The sequence below is a fragment of the Lagopus muta genome, chromosome 7 (genome assembly GCF_023343835.1).
Source record: "Lagopus muta isolate bLagMut1 chromosome 7, bLagMut1 primary, whole genome shotgun sequence".
NCBI lineage: Eukaryota > Metazoa > Chordata > Aves > Galliformes > Phasianidae > Lagopus > Lagopus muta.
This window is the reverse complement of record NC_064439.1, coordinates 4,734,876-4,748,793: the sequence shown is the minus strand read 5'-3', so window position 1 is coordinate 4,748,793 and position 13,918 is coordinate 4,734,876. Positions and strand designations below refer to the sequence as shown.

At 46.7% G+C, this 13,918-nt stretch overlaps 2 protein-coding genes across 5 annotated transcripts in view; one reads left to right on the top strand and one right to left on the bottom strand.

Moving 5' to 3' along the window:
* The window catches only part of PLCD1 (phospholipase C delta 1), a 51,656-nt gene extending 45,576 nt beyond the window's left edge, over positions 1 to 6,080 (top strand). For all 3 annotated transcript variants that reach the window (XM_048951712.1, XM_048951711.1, XM_048951713.1), the window contains 2 exons: positions 2,389 to 2,538; positions 2,917 to 6,080. In XM_048951712.1, coding sequence (XP_048807669.1) covers positions 2,389 to 2,538; positions 2,917 to 3,008 — 242 coding nt within the window. In that variant the 3' untranslated portion in view covers positions 3,009 to 6,080. The remainder of the gene's footprint in view (positions 1 to 2,388; positions 2,539 to 2,916) is intronic.
* A 116-nt stretch (positions 6,081 to 6,196) lies between these two features.
* Positions 6,197 to 13,918, bottom strand: part of VILL (villin like) — a 31,607-nt gene continuing 23,885 nt past the window's right edge. For both annotated transcript variants that reach the window (XM_048951710.1, XM_048951709.1), the window contains exons 13-20: positions 13,743 to 13,901; positions 12,854 to 13,033; positions 12,469 to 12,614; positions 11,665 to 11,809; positions 10,738 to 10,926; positions 8,843 to 8,911; positions 7,797 to 8,045; positions 6,197 to 6,844 (exon numbers count right to left, since the gene is read on the bottom strand). In XM_048951710.1, coding sequence (XP_048807667.1) covers positions 6,731 to 6,844; positions 7,797 to 8,045; positions 8,843 to 8,911; positions 10,738 to 10,926; positions 11,665 to 11,809; positions 12,469 to 12,614; positions 12,854 to 13,033; positions 13,743 to 13,901 — 1,251 coding nt within the window. In that variant the 3' untranslated portion in view covers positions 6,197 to 6,730. The remainder of the gene's footprint in view (positions 6,845 to 7,796; positions 8,046 to 8,842; positions 8,912 to 10,737; positions 10,927 to 11,664; positions 11,810 to 12,468; positions 12,615 to 12,853; positions 13,034 to 13,742; positions 13,902 to 13,918) is intronic.

The following is a 13,918-nucleotide window of genomic DNA, read 5'->3' as shown; positions in this document are numbered from 1 at the left end:
GTTTGCTTAACGTGTTACCCAGATGAATTCGGAGTATCTCGAAGGATGGCGTTTGCTCACACTCTCTGGGCAAGTGATCCAGTCTTTGACTTAGGATAAAATAAGATCTATACTTAATCAGAAATTCACTTGTTGCCATTTGTGCCTGTTAATATCATGCTTTTGCTGTGCATGTGTAAAAAGAGTCTGGGTCCATCTTCTCTGTAAGGGGAAAGTGGGAGATGGTGATAATAACTCTCTTAGCCTTCTCCAGGCTGAACAGCTTGAGCTCTCTCAGCTTCTTCTCGTACGTAATGTAGTCTGTGCAAAAGCAGAACATTTCCTGTAGCTCAGAGCCTTCCCACAAGGCATGGACACTGCATCTGCTTATTCTTTTGGTCAGAGGATCCCCAGTGCTAAATTAATGCATTTCACAGCAAAGTAGCAGATGAGGGAAGAAGGCTGTAAGTCTGCTGATCCAAAGAGCCAGGATCCTTCTTCACAGTCACACTGACATTTCACATCCTGTGAACCACATTTCTTAGTGGTCAAACATGGCCATGGTTTTCCTGCATGCCGTGAAAGTCAGAATACTGTGGCCTTCAGCAACAGTAAAGGGCAAGTTTAGTTTTCTCTTCTGTGAGAATAACCAAGGTAAGAGGAATCTGAGAAATCACAAACATGTACACAGACATGGCTTTTGTGCATGGAATAAGAGCCAAGAACTAGAAAAGCAGTGGATATTTTCCTCCCTGCTAACATTGTTTCCCTTTTCCTCCTTTCCTGTTTGACTAAGTCTGGCCCAGTTCCGAAAGCTCATGGTCATTTCCTTTGCCTACAACCATTTCTATGTCTCAAGTGAAGGCTGTGTAAGGAACATTTTAGAGAGACCAGGCCTATTCCCGAGGGTTGCTCAACTCACTTGGCCCCACTGTCAGCCTGTGAGTGGCAGGAGGGATGCTGGAAGGATTCTGGAGGGAGAGTTACCCAGTGAAAAGTAAGATATCAGTGTTGGAAAAGGCCAGCGGCAGAGGTGGGTTCACTTTTCCAAATGGGCTGAAGTCTTGACTGTGACCATGCTTCAGCAGCTCACCTGATTTGATGGTGCTGGGGCTGAAGCAATGGGTTGTGGATGCAGGTTAAGCCCCAGTTGTGCAGGCATGGAGCTCCAAAGGGGGTGAGAACTGCAGGCTCAGCAGTTCTTGGCTATGAGATGGGTTCTATGGCTCTGAGATGGGCTGAAAATCCCCCACAGATACCAGCACAATTAAATCTCCTGTCCTAAGGCTAATGACTTCCCTTTCAGTTTTGTGATTTCTTCTCCCATGGGACCAGTCACTCTTTTTTTTTTCCGAGGATCAGTGGATCAGGAGCACGTGTATTTTATCTGAGCGGCCCATTGAATTTAATCCCATGAAAGTCCAAATAAAATGCGGCAATCCAGCACAGGTATTTTGCTATGGCACTATTCACAGACCCGCCTAGAACCTTCAGGGCCAGCTGAAGGATCTCTGCCTCCTGTTGCATCACCCACAAACGCTCCATGACCAGCAGGCTTCAGTTGATGTTTTGCTGTCCTTGAGCTTCTGCTGTGCACAGGCTGTGCTGATGGCAGTGGAGTTTCAAACAGAATGTCCTTTTCTCCTGTTTGCTTCTGGGGGGTGCTTTGTTGAAACTTCAGGGAGTAGCACAATGACCAGAGGGAAAGCACTGCGTTTTCTTTTTGTCTCTCATCTGACATGATGATCATGGCTTTGTTTTCTTCGTGAATCTGGATCAGAAGCTCCTTACCGATGACAGAGGTGGCACTAGTCTGGCTGTCTCAGAAATTGCCATTATGCAAGGTGGAATAAACCATTTTGTCCCTAGTCATAATGATGCTTTTTATAATCAGGCACTCCTCACTGCAGACAGGGAAACTGAGGCACTGAATTATGATGGACGGGTGCACCTTGAGCACTCAGTGAGGCATAAAACCCCAGAAAGCTGTTGTAACACAAAGGCATAGTTCTCCTCTCTGCTCCCTCTTGATGGTCCATTGGGTGGTCCATTGTGGAGCCAGGAGTTGGAGTCAGTGATCCTTATGGGTTCCTTCCAGCTTAGGGTGTTCTATGATTCTGTGATTAGTCTGGGGCAGTAAAATGTTTCTGCTGGTCTAATGGCAAACTAAGATGCGTGTATCAGCCAGTGAGAGCCTTTGGAGCAAAGCTGAGTTCAGCCCCCTTCTGTCTTCTGCAGATGCAGTTCTGAGGTCGACAGCGATCAGCCTAAGCTGAAGGATTTATTAATACCAGGTGTATTCATAAATACTGGGAGCAACATTCTCAGCACTTCCTGCTTGTAAACATCTCTTACCTCCCTCTTTGTTTGTGAGCAGCTCTAACCTCCTTCCTTGTCTATGTTGTTCAGGCTTCAACCCAAATTGGGACGAAGAGTTTACATTTGACATAGAGATCCCTGCGCTTGCCCTGGTCCGATTTGTGGTAGAAGACTTTGACATGTCAACCAAGAACGACTTCATTGGGCAGTATACTGTTCCCTTCACCAGTCTGAAGCAAGGTAAGGCCCTGCTCATCATTATGTACACCCAACGACTGCTTTGGGATCTTTAGCCTCCTACATAGGAGGTCCAGAGCCCACCATACCTTGGGTTAGAACTTGTCCTTGCTTTGTGTTCTGGGCAAGATGACAGATGACTTATTAAGCAGCTGCTGAACTCTGGCTCAGGGCAAGGGAGCCCATTGTCACCGGTGGCCTTGGGTGTGTTATGTTACCAGTGCCCAAAGCCATGCCTCTCTGACCTACCTATTCTGTGGGGCACAGGCAACAAAGAGCTGTCAGGGACAGGGAATTGTCACTGCAGGGTCTTGGTAAATGCTAGGAAATGTCTTTCTGACAGGACTAAAGGCCACTCTCCATCTGTGTCCCTTTTTTCAGGTTACCGCCATATTCACCTTCTGACCAAGAATGGAGACCCCTACTCCTCCTCCACCCTCTTTGTGTATGTCAACATCCAGGACTGTGATTAGCAGCTCAGCTCTTTCAGGGTGCGTTGAACCATCTTACAGACCTACAAGGAACTCAGCACGTCATCTACCACTGTCAGGGTCCCATCAAACCCACAGTGCCTTCTCCAGAGCAGCACACGGTGCCCATGGGGTCTTGATGTAAAATAGCCATCGACTCCCTCCCTCCTGCGAGTTGGAAACATCCTAATGCTGCTGTTGAGATTAACCCTTTTGTACATGTTCAACCAATCCAGCTGTGTTTTTGAGTTCACTTTATATAGTGTGGTTTTTAATTCTGCTTTTAGAAAGAGGATAGAGACTCCTTTTTAGCTAATCCTGGTTTGGGTTCGGTCACACATCTGGACAAAATACCTGACACCTATGCAAGAAAAACCCACTTTGACACTGAAAGCAGGAGCCAGACACCAGGTGACTTCTTGCAACTTCAGCTGTCAGCCATCCTTTACCATATGAAGTCTTAAAGGAGGACATGATTCTCCTCTTATCTGTTACAGATTAAAACAAGAAAGCTGCACTACAAAGGGCCGTGTTATATAACTTGACTTTCTTTTTGTATTATAATAAAAAATACATGAATACTGCTCTGCCTGTGTGCCTGGCTTCCAGCCAGCTCGCTTTGCATTCAGAGCCTGGCTCTTATTCTGTGAAGGAGAACAAAACTGCCGAACAGCAGATTTCCCTCTATCCCAAAATGAAGCCCACTCCCAGGGACCTCAGAGATGAGAGTGGAAATAAATACACTGAACTGACAGTAGGGCTATTTTGTTTTGTTTTGTTTTTATAGGAAAATCTCTTTTTTAACCCAGAGGAAGCAGTGGTGGAAAGAGTTTTAAATGTTAGCTTGATCCCATTGCACTGCAGAAGTAACCCAGCACAAGCAGACAAAAGCATTTTGAACAACAACCCAGTATTTATGGCAAAAGGTGTTTTTTGTTTCTTTGTTTTTTTCTAGCACAACAGTGGAGTTAAGTGAATATTGTTGAAATAAAATAATATATATTTTGAAGCTCCAATGATGTTACAAGCACTGTGTTAGACTATTAAAAAAGTATCTGGAAAAGTCCAATTACTTGTCACTGTTTGCCTCTTTGGTTTACCCGGATGCAACATGCACGAACTTAGAGACAAACCCACTAAATTTCTTTTGTCAGTCTTGGGGGTTTGTATGGCTGGAGTTGGAGTGGGTGGGCTGCTACCAAAATGGTTCATTGCCTTTTAAGCAAATTCCAATCCACATCTTTTTTGAGTCTAAAATAGCGTGGATTTAGTGATCTTTTAGCCCACTGCAAAACAGGGCTTCCTTCAGTCCAACCTGGAGTTTATTATGCTGTAATCGTTGGACAAACTGATTTTTCCTCCTCACTATAATAATCTGTGATGCTGTAAACCACTGCCAGATTAAATGTGAATTATATCCACACCCAAAAGGCTGAAATGGAATTAATTGCCAGTGACTGAAAGAGTTTGTGAGCAGCATAGGCCTCTAAGGCAGATCTGGGAGTCCTAGAGTGATACAGGATCTGAGGGCAAGGGCTGGGAGGAGCAGCTGAGGTCCTTGGGGGTCCCTTCCAACTTGGGATATTCTGTGTTTCTGGTAAACATTATGGTAGCAGGAACTAAAGCAAAATGGAACAAACTGGCCTCATCTCCTTCATCTGGCTGGATTCCTGCTGCTCTCCATTCAATTACGTGATGCTCATTAGGATCGTAGGCAAGGCAATAGGTGGAATTGCTGCATTTTATCACAGAATCATAGTGTAAAGATCATAGAACTCCAACTCCTCTGCTGTGGGCTGGTTGCCTCCTACCAGTTCAGGCTTCCCAGGGTCCCATCTAGCCTGGCCTTGAGCATCTCCAGGGATGGGGCACCCGCAGCTCTCTGGGCACATTATGAAGCGGCACATGCAATTAATTAATATGGGAGCTGGCAGCAGCACACCACAGCAGGGTGCTATAAATATTGTACATAAATTGCTGCTTCCAGCTGTGCTGATAGTGGTTGGAGCAGAGAAAAGGTGCAGCGGTTGTATCAATCGTGAGCACAGTGGGAGCAATCACACAGCTGATGTGGGTCATTTGTGTCTCTGCTTGGCTCCTACCTGCATGTAAGGGGTATTGGGCTGGACCCTTGAGCAGAAATGGACCAAGTTGCTGGCTGGATCATGGAAGTAATGATGGTATTGCAGCTGATGTAACTGCCAATTCTCAAACACAAAGATCTGTCCAGGTCCCTGCCTCCAGCCTGACCCGATGGTGATGCTTCAGCATTGCAGTGTGGTCCTGGGTGCTGCATGAGAGCTCTCTGCTCCTTGACCACCAGCTGTCAGCAGCTCCTCATCTCCCATACGGTGTAGGGCCTTCAGGACCAGAGCCCACATGCTGGGGAGGCATGATTAGCACATGACTGGTGAGGCACTGGCACAATGCCTAGAGAAGTCATGGATGCCACATCTTTGGAGATACCTAAGGGGCTCTGAGCACCTGATGGAGCTGTGGGTGTCATCTCTCTTCATTGCAGGGGAATTGGAGCAGATGGCCTTTAAGGGCTTCGATGATTGTGATGTTTGTTCTTTCCTCCTAAAAACTGTTTTAAATTCCATGAAAGAAATAGCAATGGCTCTGCAGTGCTTTTCTCTACCACCATCCAATTGCACACACTGATCAAGGACACCTCCAATGGTGCTGTTGGCTGTTTATTTGGAATCATCAATCAGGCTGGAAATGGAGTAAAGCTTTAAAACCACATCTTCTGTTTTTTTTAAACATAGGTTTTTCCTCCTTTCTTACACAGTTGCATCCCTTCATCCCTCTTACTCACATTTCCCTCTCCACTCTGATTGAGCTCAATGTGGAACCAGCATCCTCAGCCCACGGACGTCACAGGGATGGAGCTCTCCACTGGGACACGCTCTGGTCATCATCCTCCAAACCCTCCTGGCTTCATCAAGGCTCTGCTCTGCGGGCAGGTGCACTCATGCTTACCCCCACCCAGGGCCAGGTGAGATTGGAGATGCAAAGTCTTGTTGGGCAGTCAAAATCAAAAGCTGCACCTAGCCCCAAATCTCATCATCTTTTTGAAATAGAACAGCTAATAAATAGACTCTACATATGTATGAGCATCTTTCTCCCACTCCCCCCCAACCCTGGTTCTTAGCTGTTTTACCTACATTATGCTGTGCATGTTAAGCTACAATTGATTCTCATTGGAACCTTGGTGAGAAGGTTCTTAGCTGGCCAGTTGCACTCCATGGGATACCCCAGCACACATCTGGCTACTCCATTCCCTTCCCCTGACTCCAAGGCACTCCATCCATCCCCCCAGGGCTTTCCCCTTCTCACCCCATCCAGAATTCACATAACAGCTGCAAGTTGCCCCTGTCTTACCTAAATCTTCTACAAATGGAGGAGGATTGCAATCTTGCAGATGTGGCAAACTGCAAAAGGGTGAGGAAAGAAGAGGCTACAATGCAGTTTTGACCACTTGTCTTCACAGCTATCAGCAATAAAGTGTCCAAAAGAAGCAAAAACTTAATGCAAAGCCATTCCTGCAAAATATTTTGCCATTCCCTGAATATAGGGTGCTGGAATAACTGCATTGGAGCTTGGCCTGATTGAGATGTTGGGTTGGGTTTGTTGAGCCAATGTCTGTGCTTCTTCCCTGAATTTCCTAAGAGAGAAGGGTTGGTCCCAAAGTCGTTGGATGCCGGGTGGTCCCTGCGGTCTCAGAAGAGTCCACACTGCTTCTTCTCATTCTGCTGTTTCCATTTGGGCATCTGGTAGAACTCGTGTTTGGACTTCCCAAAGATCTCGTGGAAATCAGCATCAGACAGATAGTACTGCAGCAGGAAGAGAGAGCAAGAGGAGGTCAGTTTTGGCTTAGGCAAAGGGCTGGGGCATCTCCATTCAGCCACATCCCTTCCTCACCCTGTCAGAGCTGAGCCCTGACCCCATGCGAACAGCTCCTGCCCTGCTCTCTGTCTTCATGGTGGGAAATGGAATGTCCCATCCTGGCAACTTTTCCTACTTCCCAGAATACCAGAGGAATAATAGCCCAAGAAAATGCCTTGGTTTTGAGAGGTTAGCATGCTCTGGTCCGAATTTGGTCCCTGCTAATCATACTTAAGCCAAGGCAATTAACACTGCTTCTGAGAAATTCTGTTGGCTTGCTTTGAGTGGTTTCTCAAGCCAGCAATTAACAGTGAAAGCATCTCCCCTTGACTTATTTCCCCCCAAATATTCCACTCAAAATGTTCACTCTCATTTCTGGAAAGACAAAACATTTTGTAGATAGTAGACAAAGAAAGACCCTCTGGGACATGGAAGTTAAATCTTCTCTGGCATTTTGGGTAAAAGAAAAGACCTGTAGAGCTCAGCTGACATGCAATCCTTTCTACAAGGGCATTGCTGCAGTGCAGAGCTGCTGGCCCAGTAGATCAGCCCTCTGGCTCCAAGTGTAGACCAGGAGATCAGCTGGGGCCTGATAAGAAACTGGTCAAGCACGGGTTGCTGAGAATAGGAAACAGCCCTGTGTTCCTCCCATCAGCTTGCTTGCACTCAGCCACAGATGTTGGCAAAATTAACTTTTTGTCCACAAGGAAAAAAAAGAAAGGAATATTTTAACTACAGTAAAACTACCACATTTTCCTCATTTCTTCATGAGACCTCGGTGTCCAGCTGGCCTCTCCTTGAGCCTGAGGTAGGACTAAATAACGTGACATGCTGCCATACGTAGCCTACAACTAAGTTCCTGGGTAATCTAGAAGGCCATAAAACCAGCAGTGCTGTCACCTCTTTTTTAGTGGGATCCACTCCTTCTGGAAGTTCATCCACAGTCTTGTTCATCAGCACCTCTCGGGAGTAAACTCCCTGGTCATTGGGCACTGTGAAAGGGCTGCCATTGGCACTGCTGTTGGCGTAGCTGCTGCTGTCATCGTGGTTGAAGTGAGATTTGTACTCCGGGGAAGCACTTGATGTGCTTGAACTAGCCAGATTGGTCATGCTGAGGGTTCTTTTGCTCAGGCTGATGTTGTTCAGGTCCTGCAAAATGGAGGAGAAATGTCAAGAGAAACAGCTCTAGTGGAGCAAACTAGGGGCTACCTCTGCATCTTTCCGTTGGGGCTGAAGGGACTGTTCTGGCACAGGCTATCTGCTTGTCTGCTGCTTTGGAGAGCCACACAGCAAGGAGAAAGATAACACTAGAACAACAGCCCAGCACTTCTATCAGTATTACATCAAGATGTTAGGATTGTTAAAAACACAACCCTGTTGGGAGCCCTTAGAAATAACAGAAGATACTAAAGGTAGTCTCATTTTTCTCAAGATAATGGCAGGGAAAGGTGCATGTGGGAGCACAGAAGGTAAGATCAGATATGACCATGTCTAAAACTTCTAAATTAGCTGCATATTTATACCCACGCTGCCATCTCTCCCATTTAAAGCCCTTCCACTACCTCCCAGCCTTCCTCCTGCTGTTGTCCAGGGCAGAACTGATCCCATATGACTGCTATGTTTGGAACCTTTGGGATGCTGTGCTCTCTTTCTGTCACCTCCCGTTGGGTTGTGCTCTTCTTGACCAGGGGCCCCACATCAGGGGTCTCGGGTGATACAGCTCTGAAAACTGCTCATACAACTCTTAATTGCATACATTGTATTTATGGGTTATTAATGACATTTCCCTCTGCTTTCCACTGAGGAAAACGCCTCTGATCCTGACAGCTTGAGGTCCTCACGCCTACTCTGATCACTACGGCCTCTCCTTCATGCAAACAGGTAGGGGGACGTGATGATGTTTAAGCTCAGGTATTTCCCAGCTATCTGGTCCAGTAGTCACTCACCACTGTGATCTCAGATAGAGCTGACACATCTCCTAAGCTGTTCTTCATCTCCTCATATGATTTGCCATCCTGAAAGTAAAGAGAGCTTTGAGAAGGTTAGGCAGCATTAGGTAGCACGTGTTCCTGGGCTCTGAGATCAGCAGATCACCCAGAGATGACCATGCATTTGGGGTCTCCCTTAATCCCCAGTCCTGGAATGGAGAGACTCTGAGCTGTCACTTGAAAACAAAGAAACAGATTAATAACAGGTGATATTAAACAAACCCCAATTTTTAGTGCTGTGTGTGACCAGGTTTCTCTTATATCCCAAAAAAGGAACACGCTTTATATATTGGCAAGTGGATGGCTGTGCTTTCAGAAGCAGCCAGGAGATGTCAGTTCTTAACAGCACCATCCAGCAGAGATCCCCAACTAGAGTGAACAACACAAACATATGCAGTGCAGAACAAACAGATTTAGACCCCAAATGGAGCAATGAACACACACCCACATGTTTCTGGGATGTTTGCAGTTTGGATTGCTTGTCTGTAGCTGCTAAAGCTGCCTATAGAGGATACTTAAAGAGGCATGTATTCTGTAAGTTGCCTCCTTGTCTTTCAGTAGTTCCCCAGAAGAAACAAACTGATCTGACCTCAGTCCTAAGCAATCAACATTGTTTTAAGGGTCGGCGCTATAGGAATCATCTGTCCAAACCCAGCTGTTAAGGCAGACTTCCTGCCACCCCACTGACTGCAAAGAAGGTTGATGCAAATTCAGCTGTGGAGGAAAAACGTCTTTGTATGAGATTCCCTTGGCACCTCCACCTCATTGCCCTGCTCCAGCGTGGCACTTATCCACAGCCCTTTGGGTAACCAGAAGCTGAGACTGCTTGTGAAGCAGCTGAACACCGATGTTCATGCAAAATACCATACAGAGAAGGGACAACCATCGGCAGCCCACCACGGAAGGGTTTCAGAGAACACCAGCTCACAGCAACTTCTCCTTTCCCAAACTGTGCACACCAGTGCCATCGGGTGGCAGGAATTTGGGTGCAGAGCCCGGCAGGATTGTTTCTGCCTTGAATCATAAAATCACAGAATCGTTAAGGTTGGAAAAGACCTTTAAGGTCATCTAGTCCAACCACCAACTCATCACCACTATGTCCACTAAAACCATGTGATATTTTAGATCTATTAAGCACTGAAGCTCCTCCAGGTTTCCATTTCTGGTCTCCATTTCCATTTCTAAATCAGTTTTTGAGAGGAAGGGCTGTATATAGGGAGCAAAGGTCTCTCATGGGCAGTTTGTGAACCAGGAGAAAAGACCCACCTGCTCACATCTTACATTTCAGTTTGCCCTTGTAGATGGGACAGATATTTTTCTTCTGAATTTTGAAAAATAAACACTTTTCTTTCTTTTTTTGAAATTTTGCTTTCTTGATGTGGAATATTTTGTTTTCACTCTGAACTTAATTTACTATTAACAGCCCCAAAATGTATTTTTGGCTGAAATCACAAATGTAGTTTGTAACCTAATCTCTTTAAAATAAAAATACAGGTATTGTGAATTTAAGCATGCTTACTTCTATTTGCAAAACCCCATTTCACCAAACAGGTATTTTCTGCTGAGGTGTGAAGCTCAGGACAGAGAAACTACACATGTCCCATCCCTGGAGGTGCTCAAGGCCAGGCTGGATGGGGCCCTGGGCAGCCTGACCTGGTGGGTAACAACCAGCCCACAGTAGGGCCTGGAACTGGGTGGGCTTTAAGGTACCTTCCAACTCAAGACATCTATGATTCTATGTCATAAGAGAGGTTTTGCTCCACACACCATACAGGATATGGCTCACTGACAGTGATACCCTTTAAGCACTGCTGAGCACACATGCACACCCCAGGGCTTTTCCAGCAACTTACACTCCATTTGTAGGGGTCCCAAGCGTTGAACCACCCTGTGAAGTTGAGGGGCTCACAGCCCTGCTTCACCAGTATGATTGGAGTTGCCAAGTCTCTCCCTGCTGGATGGGTCTTGAGATACTCCTTAGCTGAGGCAACTGCCTCATTTCTCTCATATGTGTTGGAGGCTTTGCCAACCCAGAGGAAAATCTGCAATGGGAGAACACATTGAAGATCAGTGGGCAGGCAGGACCTGTGCAGACACAGCTGTTTGTTCTCTCATGACAAGTGAAGTGGAGAGAAGGCTGCAACTCTTGTTTGCCAGTAACTGCCTGGGATTTTCATCTCAGATTTACTCCCAACCAAGAAAAATTTTGCTTTTGAGATAGATACAAAGCGTAAGTATTTCAGGAAGCAGTTCTCAAATGTTTCCAGGTAGTTAAACCTAGTACTTGCATGGTCAAAAACTTAAATGCCCTCAGAGCCCCTTAACAGTCCTCACCACTGGTACTAGGATATGAGGAAGTGTTCTGGGTGCCACCCTCTTGTGTGAGCCCACAAAGATGGATGCAGGCACAGCTCATCTTGCCTAGGGGCAGGACATGGACCTGGTGTCCTCCTGAAGCACCTGCCCATCCTATTCCTATGGTGGGATGGCAAAGGCAGACGTCATCCAGGTCAACTCTTGCACAGGTGAGGGTGGATTAAGGATGTCTGCAAGGGGAATCCTGGCTGCTGCTTCCTATCTGGAGCATGAGCAGTCTGTCATGCAGATAATGCCCCATTAGACTTCCAGATCTTAGCATGGGGAGCTCTTAGTTACTACTGAGAAAGGGGAGCCAGGCACACTGTCCTCAGTGTCATGTTCAGTGATGGATTCTGATGAACTAAGCCATAACCTGTTTGAAAATATGTCTGGAAGGTAGAAAAGGTGGAGTCTGAGCTGACCTCTTCCCAAGTGTCTAGTAACATGACATCGTCTTCATCCAAGTCTTCCTGGCAGAAATCCACCACCTCTGTCATGATGAACCGACCCGTCTGGTTGGAGCACTCGAAGAGGCGAGGTTGGTAGTGTGTGGTCTGCTCTTGAAACCTTCCTCATGCATGGCAGGGAAAAAAAAGAAAAAAAGCAAGAGAGATGGAAATCCTTCCCTTGTGGTTTAGCATTAGGCCCTACCACTACTACTCTTGTCCATGCTGGATGAGGTGGGGACATGGAAACACAAATCAGAGAGCCTGAAACTCAGTCACATTGATTTACATGAGATACTTGGACCATTTTAACAATTTTAACAGGCATTTCTTCCATCCAAAGAAGTCAAAAGCAAAACGCTTCCCTCCTTGTGCACAGGAGGCTGCTGTCAGGCAAAAGTCACATTGATCACTTGGTTGCAGAGGAACACGTTTTGTGCTCAGAGGGTTGGAGAAGTTTGAGTTGTTCAAAAGCCAATTCAATTTCAAAAGGCCAGTAATGGATAGAAGTGGACTGCATGGGTCATGTAGCCCTTACGACAAGATACGAGGCAGATTTACTGTGGGGAAATCCATCCAAACCAAGACCCAAAACCTAGACAGCAAACACCTTAATGTGGTTTCTGACTGTAATCACATCCTCACCAAAGGCAGTAATAGGCCAGAATATTCCCAAAAGCTTGGTGTGTCACAAAGTGCTTACCCATCTTCCTGTAAGGGTTTGATCCTTTACTTAATGTTGCCTGACCAACCCCAGAGGAACAATCAGCTTACTCTTACCTCTTTTCACTGGCATAAGGGGCTTTGCCTCCCAGGGCTTCCCAGAACTCTGCTGGCTCCTGTCCCTCCAAAATGGTGTGCTTGTCCCTTCTGGAGACAATGTCAGCCACCATCTTTGCCATCTCCCTCTCATCTCCACTGCAGCCCTGGAGTTCAGGACATAAAATTGAGGCTGAGTTAGTGGCAGACTAGAAAAACTTACCTGGGGCCAAGATACCTACACCACTGCTCCATCGAGTTTCAGACCTGTTATTGAGCATTTCACCTGACCTGGTCACTCGGAATCTATGACCAGCTCCATGGCCCCACAAGTCAGGGACTCAAGACCCACACCAGCTATTTCAGCTCCCTGTGACTGTGTCTCTTGAGCCCACGGCAGTCTCACCTTCCCACACCACAGGTAGCAGACTTGGTTGGTTGCCAGCAGGAAGACATCATTGGAGTTGAGAGAGGAGGCTCTGGCTGGCACCTCCGTGGCCTTGGTATTCATCTCATTTGTGCCTCTCACCTGGAAGAGGCGGACTGCTCGCTCAGGGGTGCATTTCTGGGCCCGGCTTGTGCCACCCTGCATGGAAACAGAGGAAAAGACAGTGTTGGAAGATGAGAATGCAAATCCAGGGTGCATCTGGTTGAAGGAAGAAGATTTGCAGCTCACAGCCCTCCCCACAGCAACAGACCATAGAATCATTGACTCATGGCTTGTATTGGAAGGGATCTTAAAGATCATTCATTTCCAACCCCTGCCATGGACTGGTTGCCATGCACTAGGCCAGGCTGCCCAGGGCCCCATCCAGCCAAGCCTTTAGCACCTCCACGGTGCATAGAACATCCACAGTTTCTCTGGGCAGCCCATGCCGGGCTTCATCACCCTCTGAGTAAAGCATTTTTTCCTAATGTCTAAATTAAATTTCTCTTCTTTTTAGTTTAAAGCCATCCCTCCTTGTCCTATCACTATTAGAGCAGCTCTTGTAAAACTCAGGATTAATTCCTGTGCAGTTTCCATCTCACCAGAGACTTCTTCAGGGCTGTAAAAATGGGAATCAGCCTCTCTTTGTCTATAGGGTGAAAAGGCTTTTAAAGATACACTGGTGGCTCTACAGGCATCTACTAAAGAAGAGCTGGAAATATTCCACCACTTCCATCTGCCAGCCCATGCAGACCTGAGGCTCTTTTCCTGAATATTAGTCTATTTGTTTTTGAACTATTTCTCTAGCCACTGCCATTCCACCACTGCTTTCACCTTCCATTGCCCACCCACACAAAGCCCACGTTACCTCATAAATGACCAGCTTGCCCTTGAAGATTGCCAGGAAGTGTGCTGGCTCCTTGCCCATTGTCACGTGGACCTGCACAGCCTCATCCCCATGCTTTTTGTCCAGCTCGATGGCATTGAGGGCGCAGGCAGTGATTTCATCCACAGAGGCATGACGACCCTTGGGGAGAAGAGAGA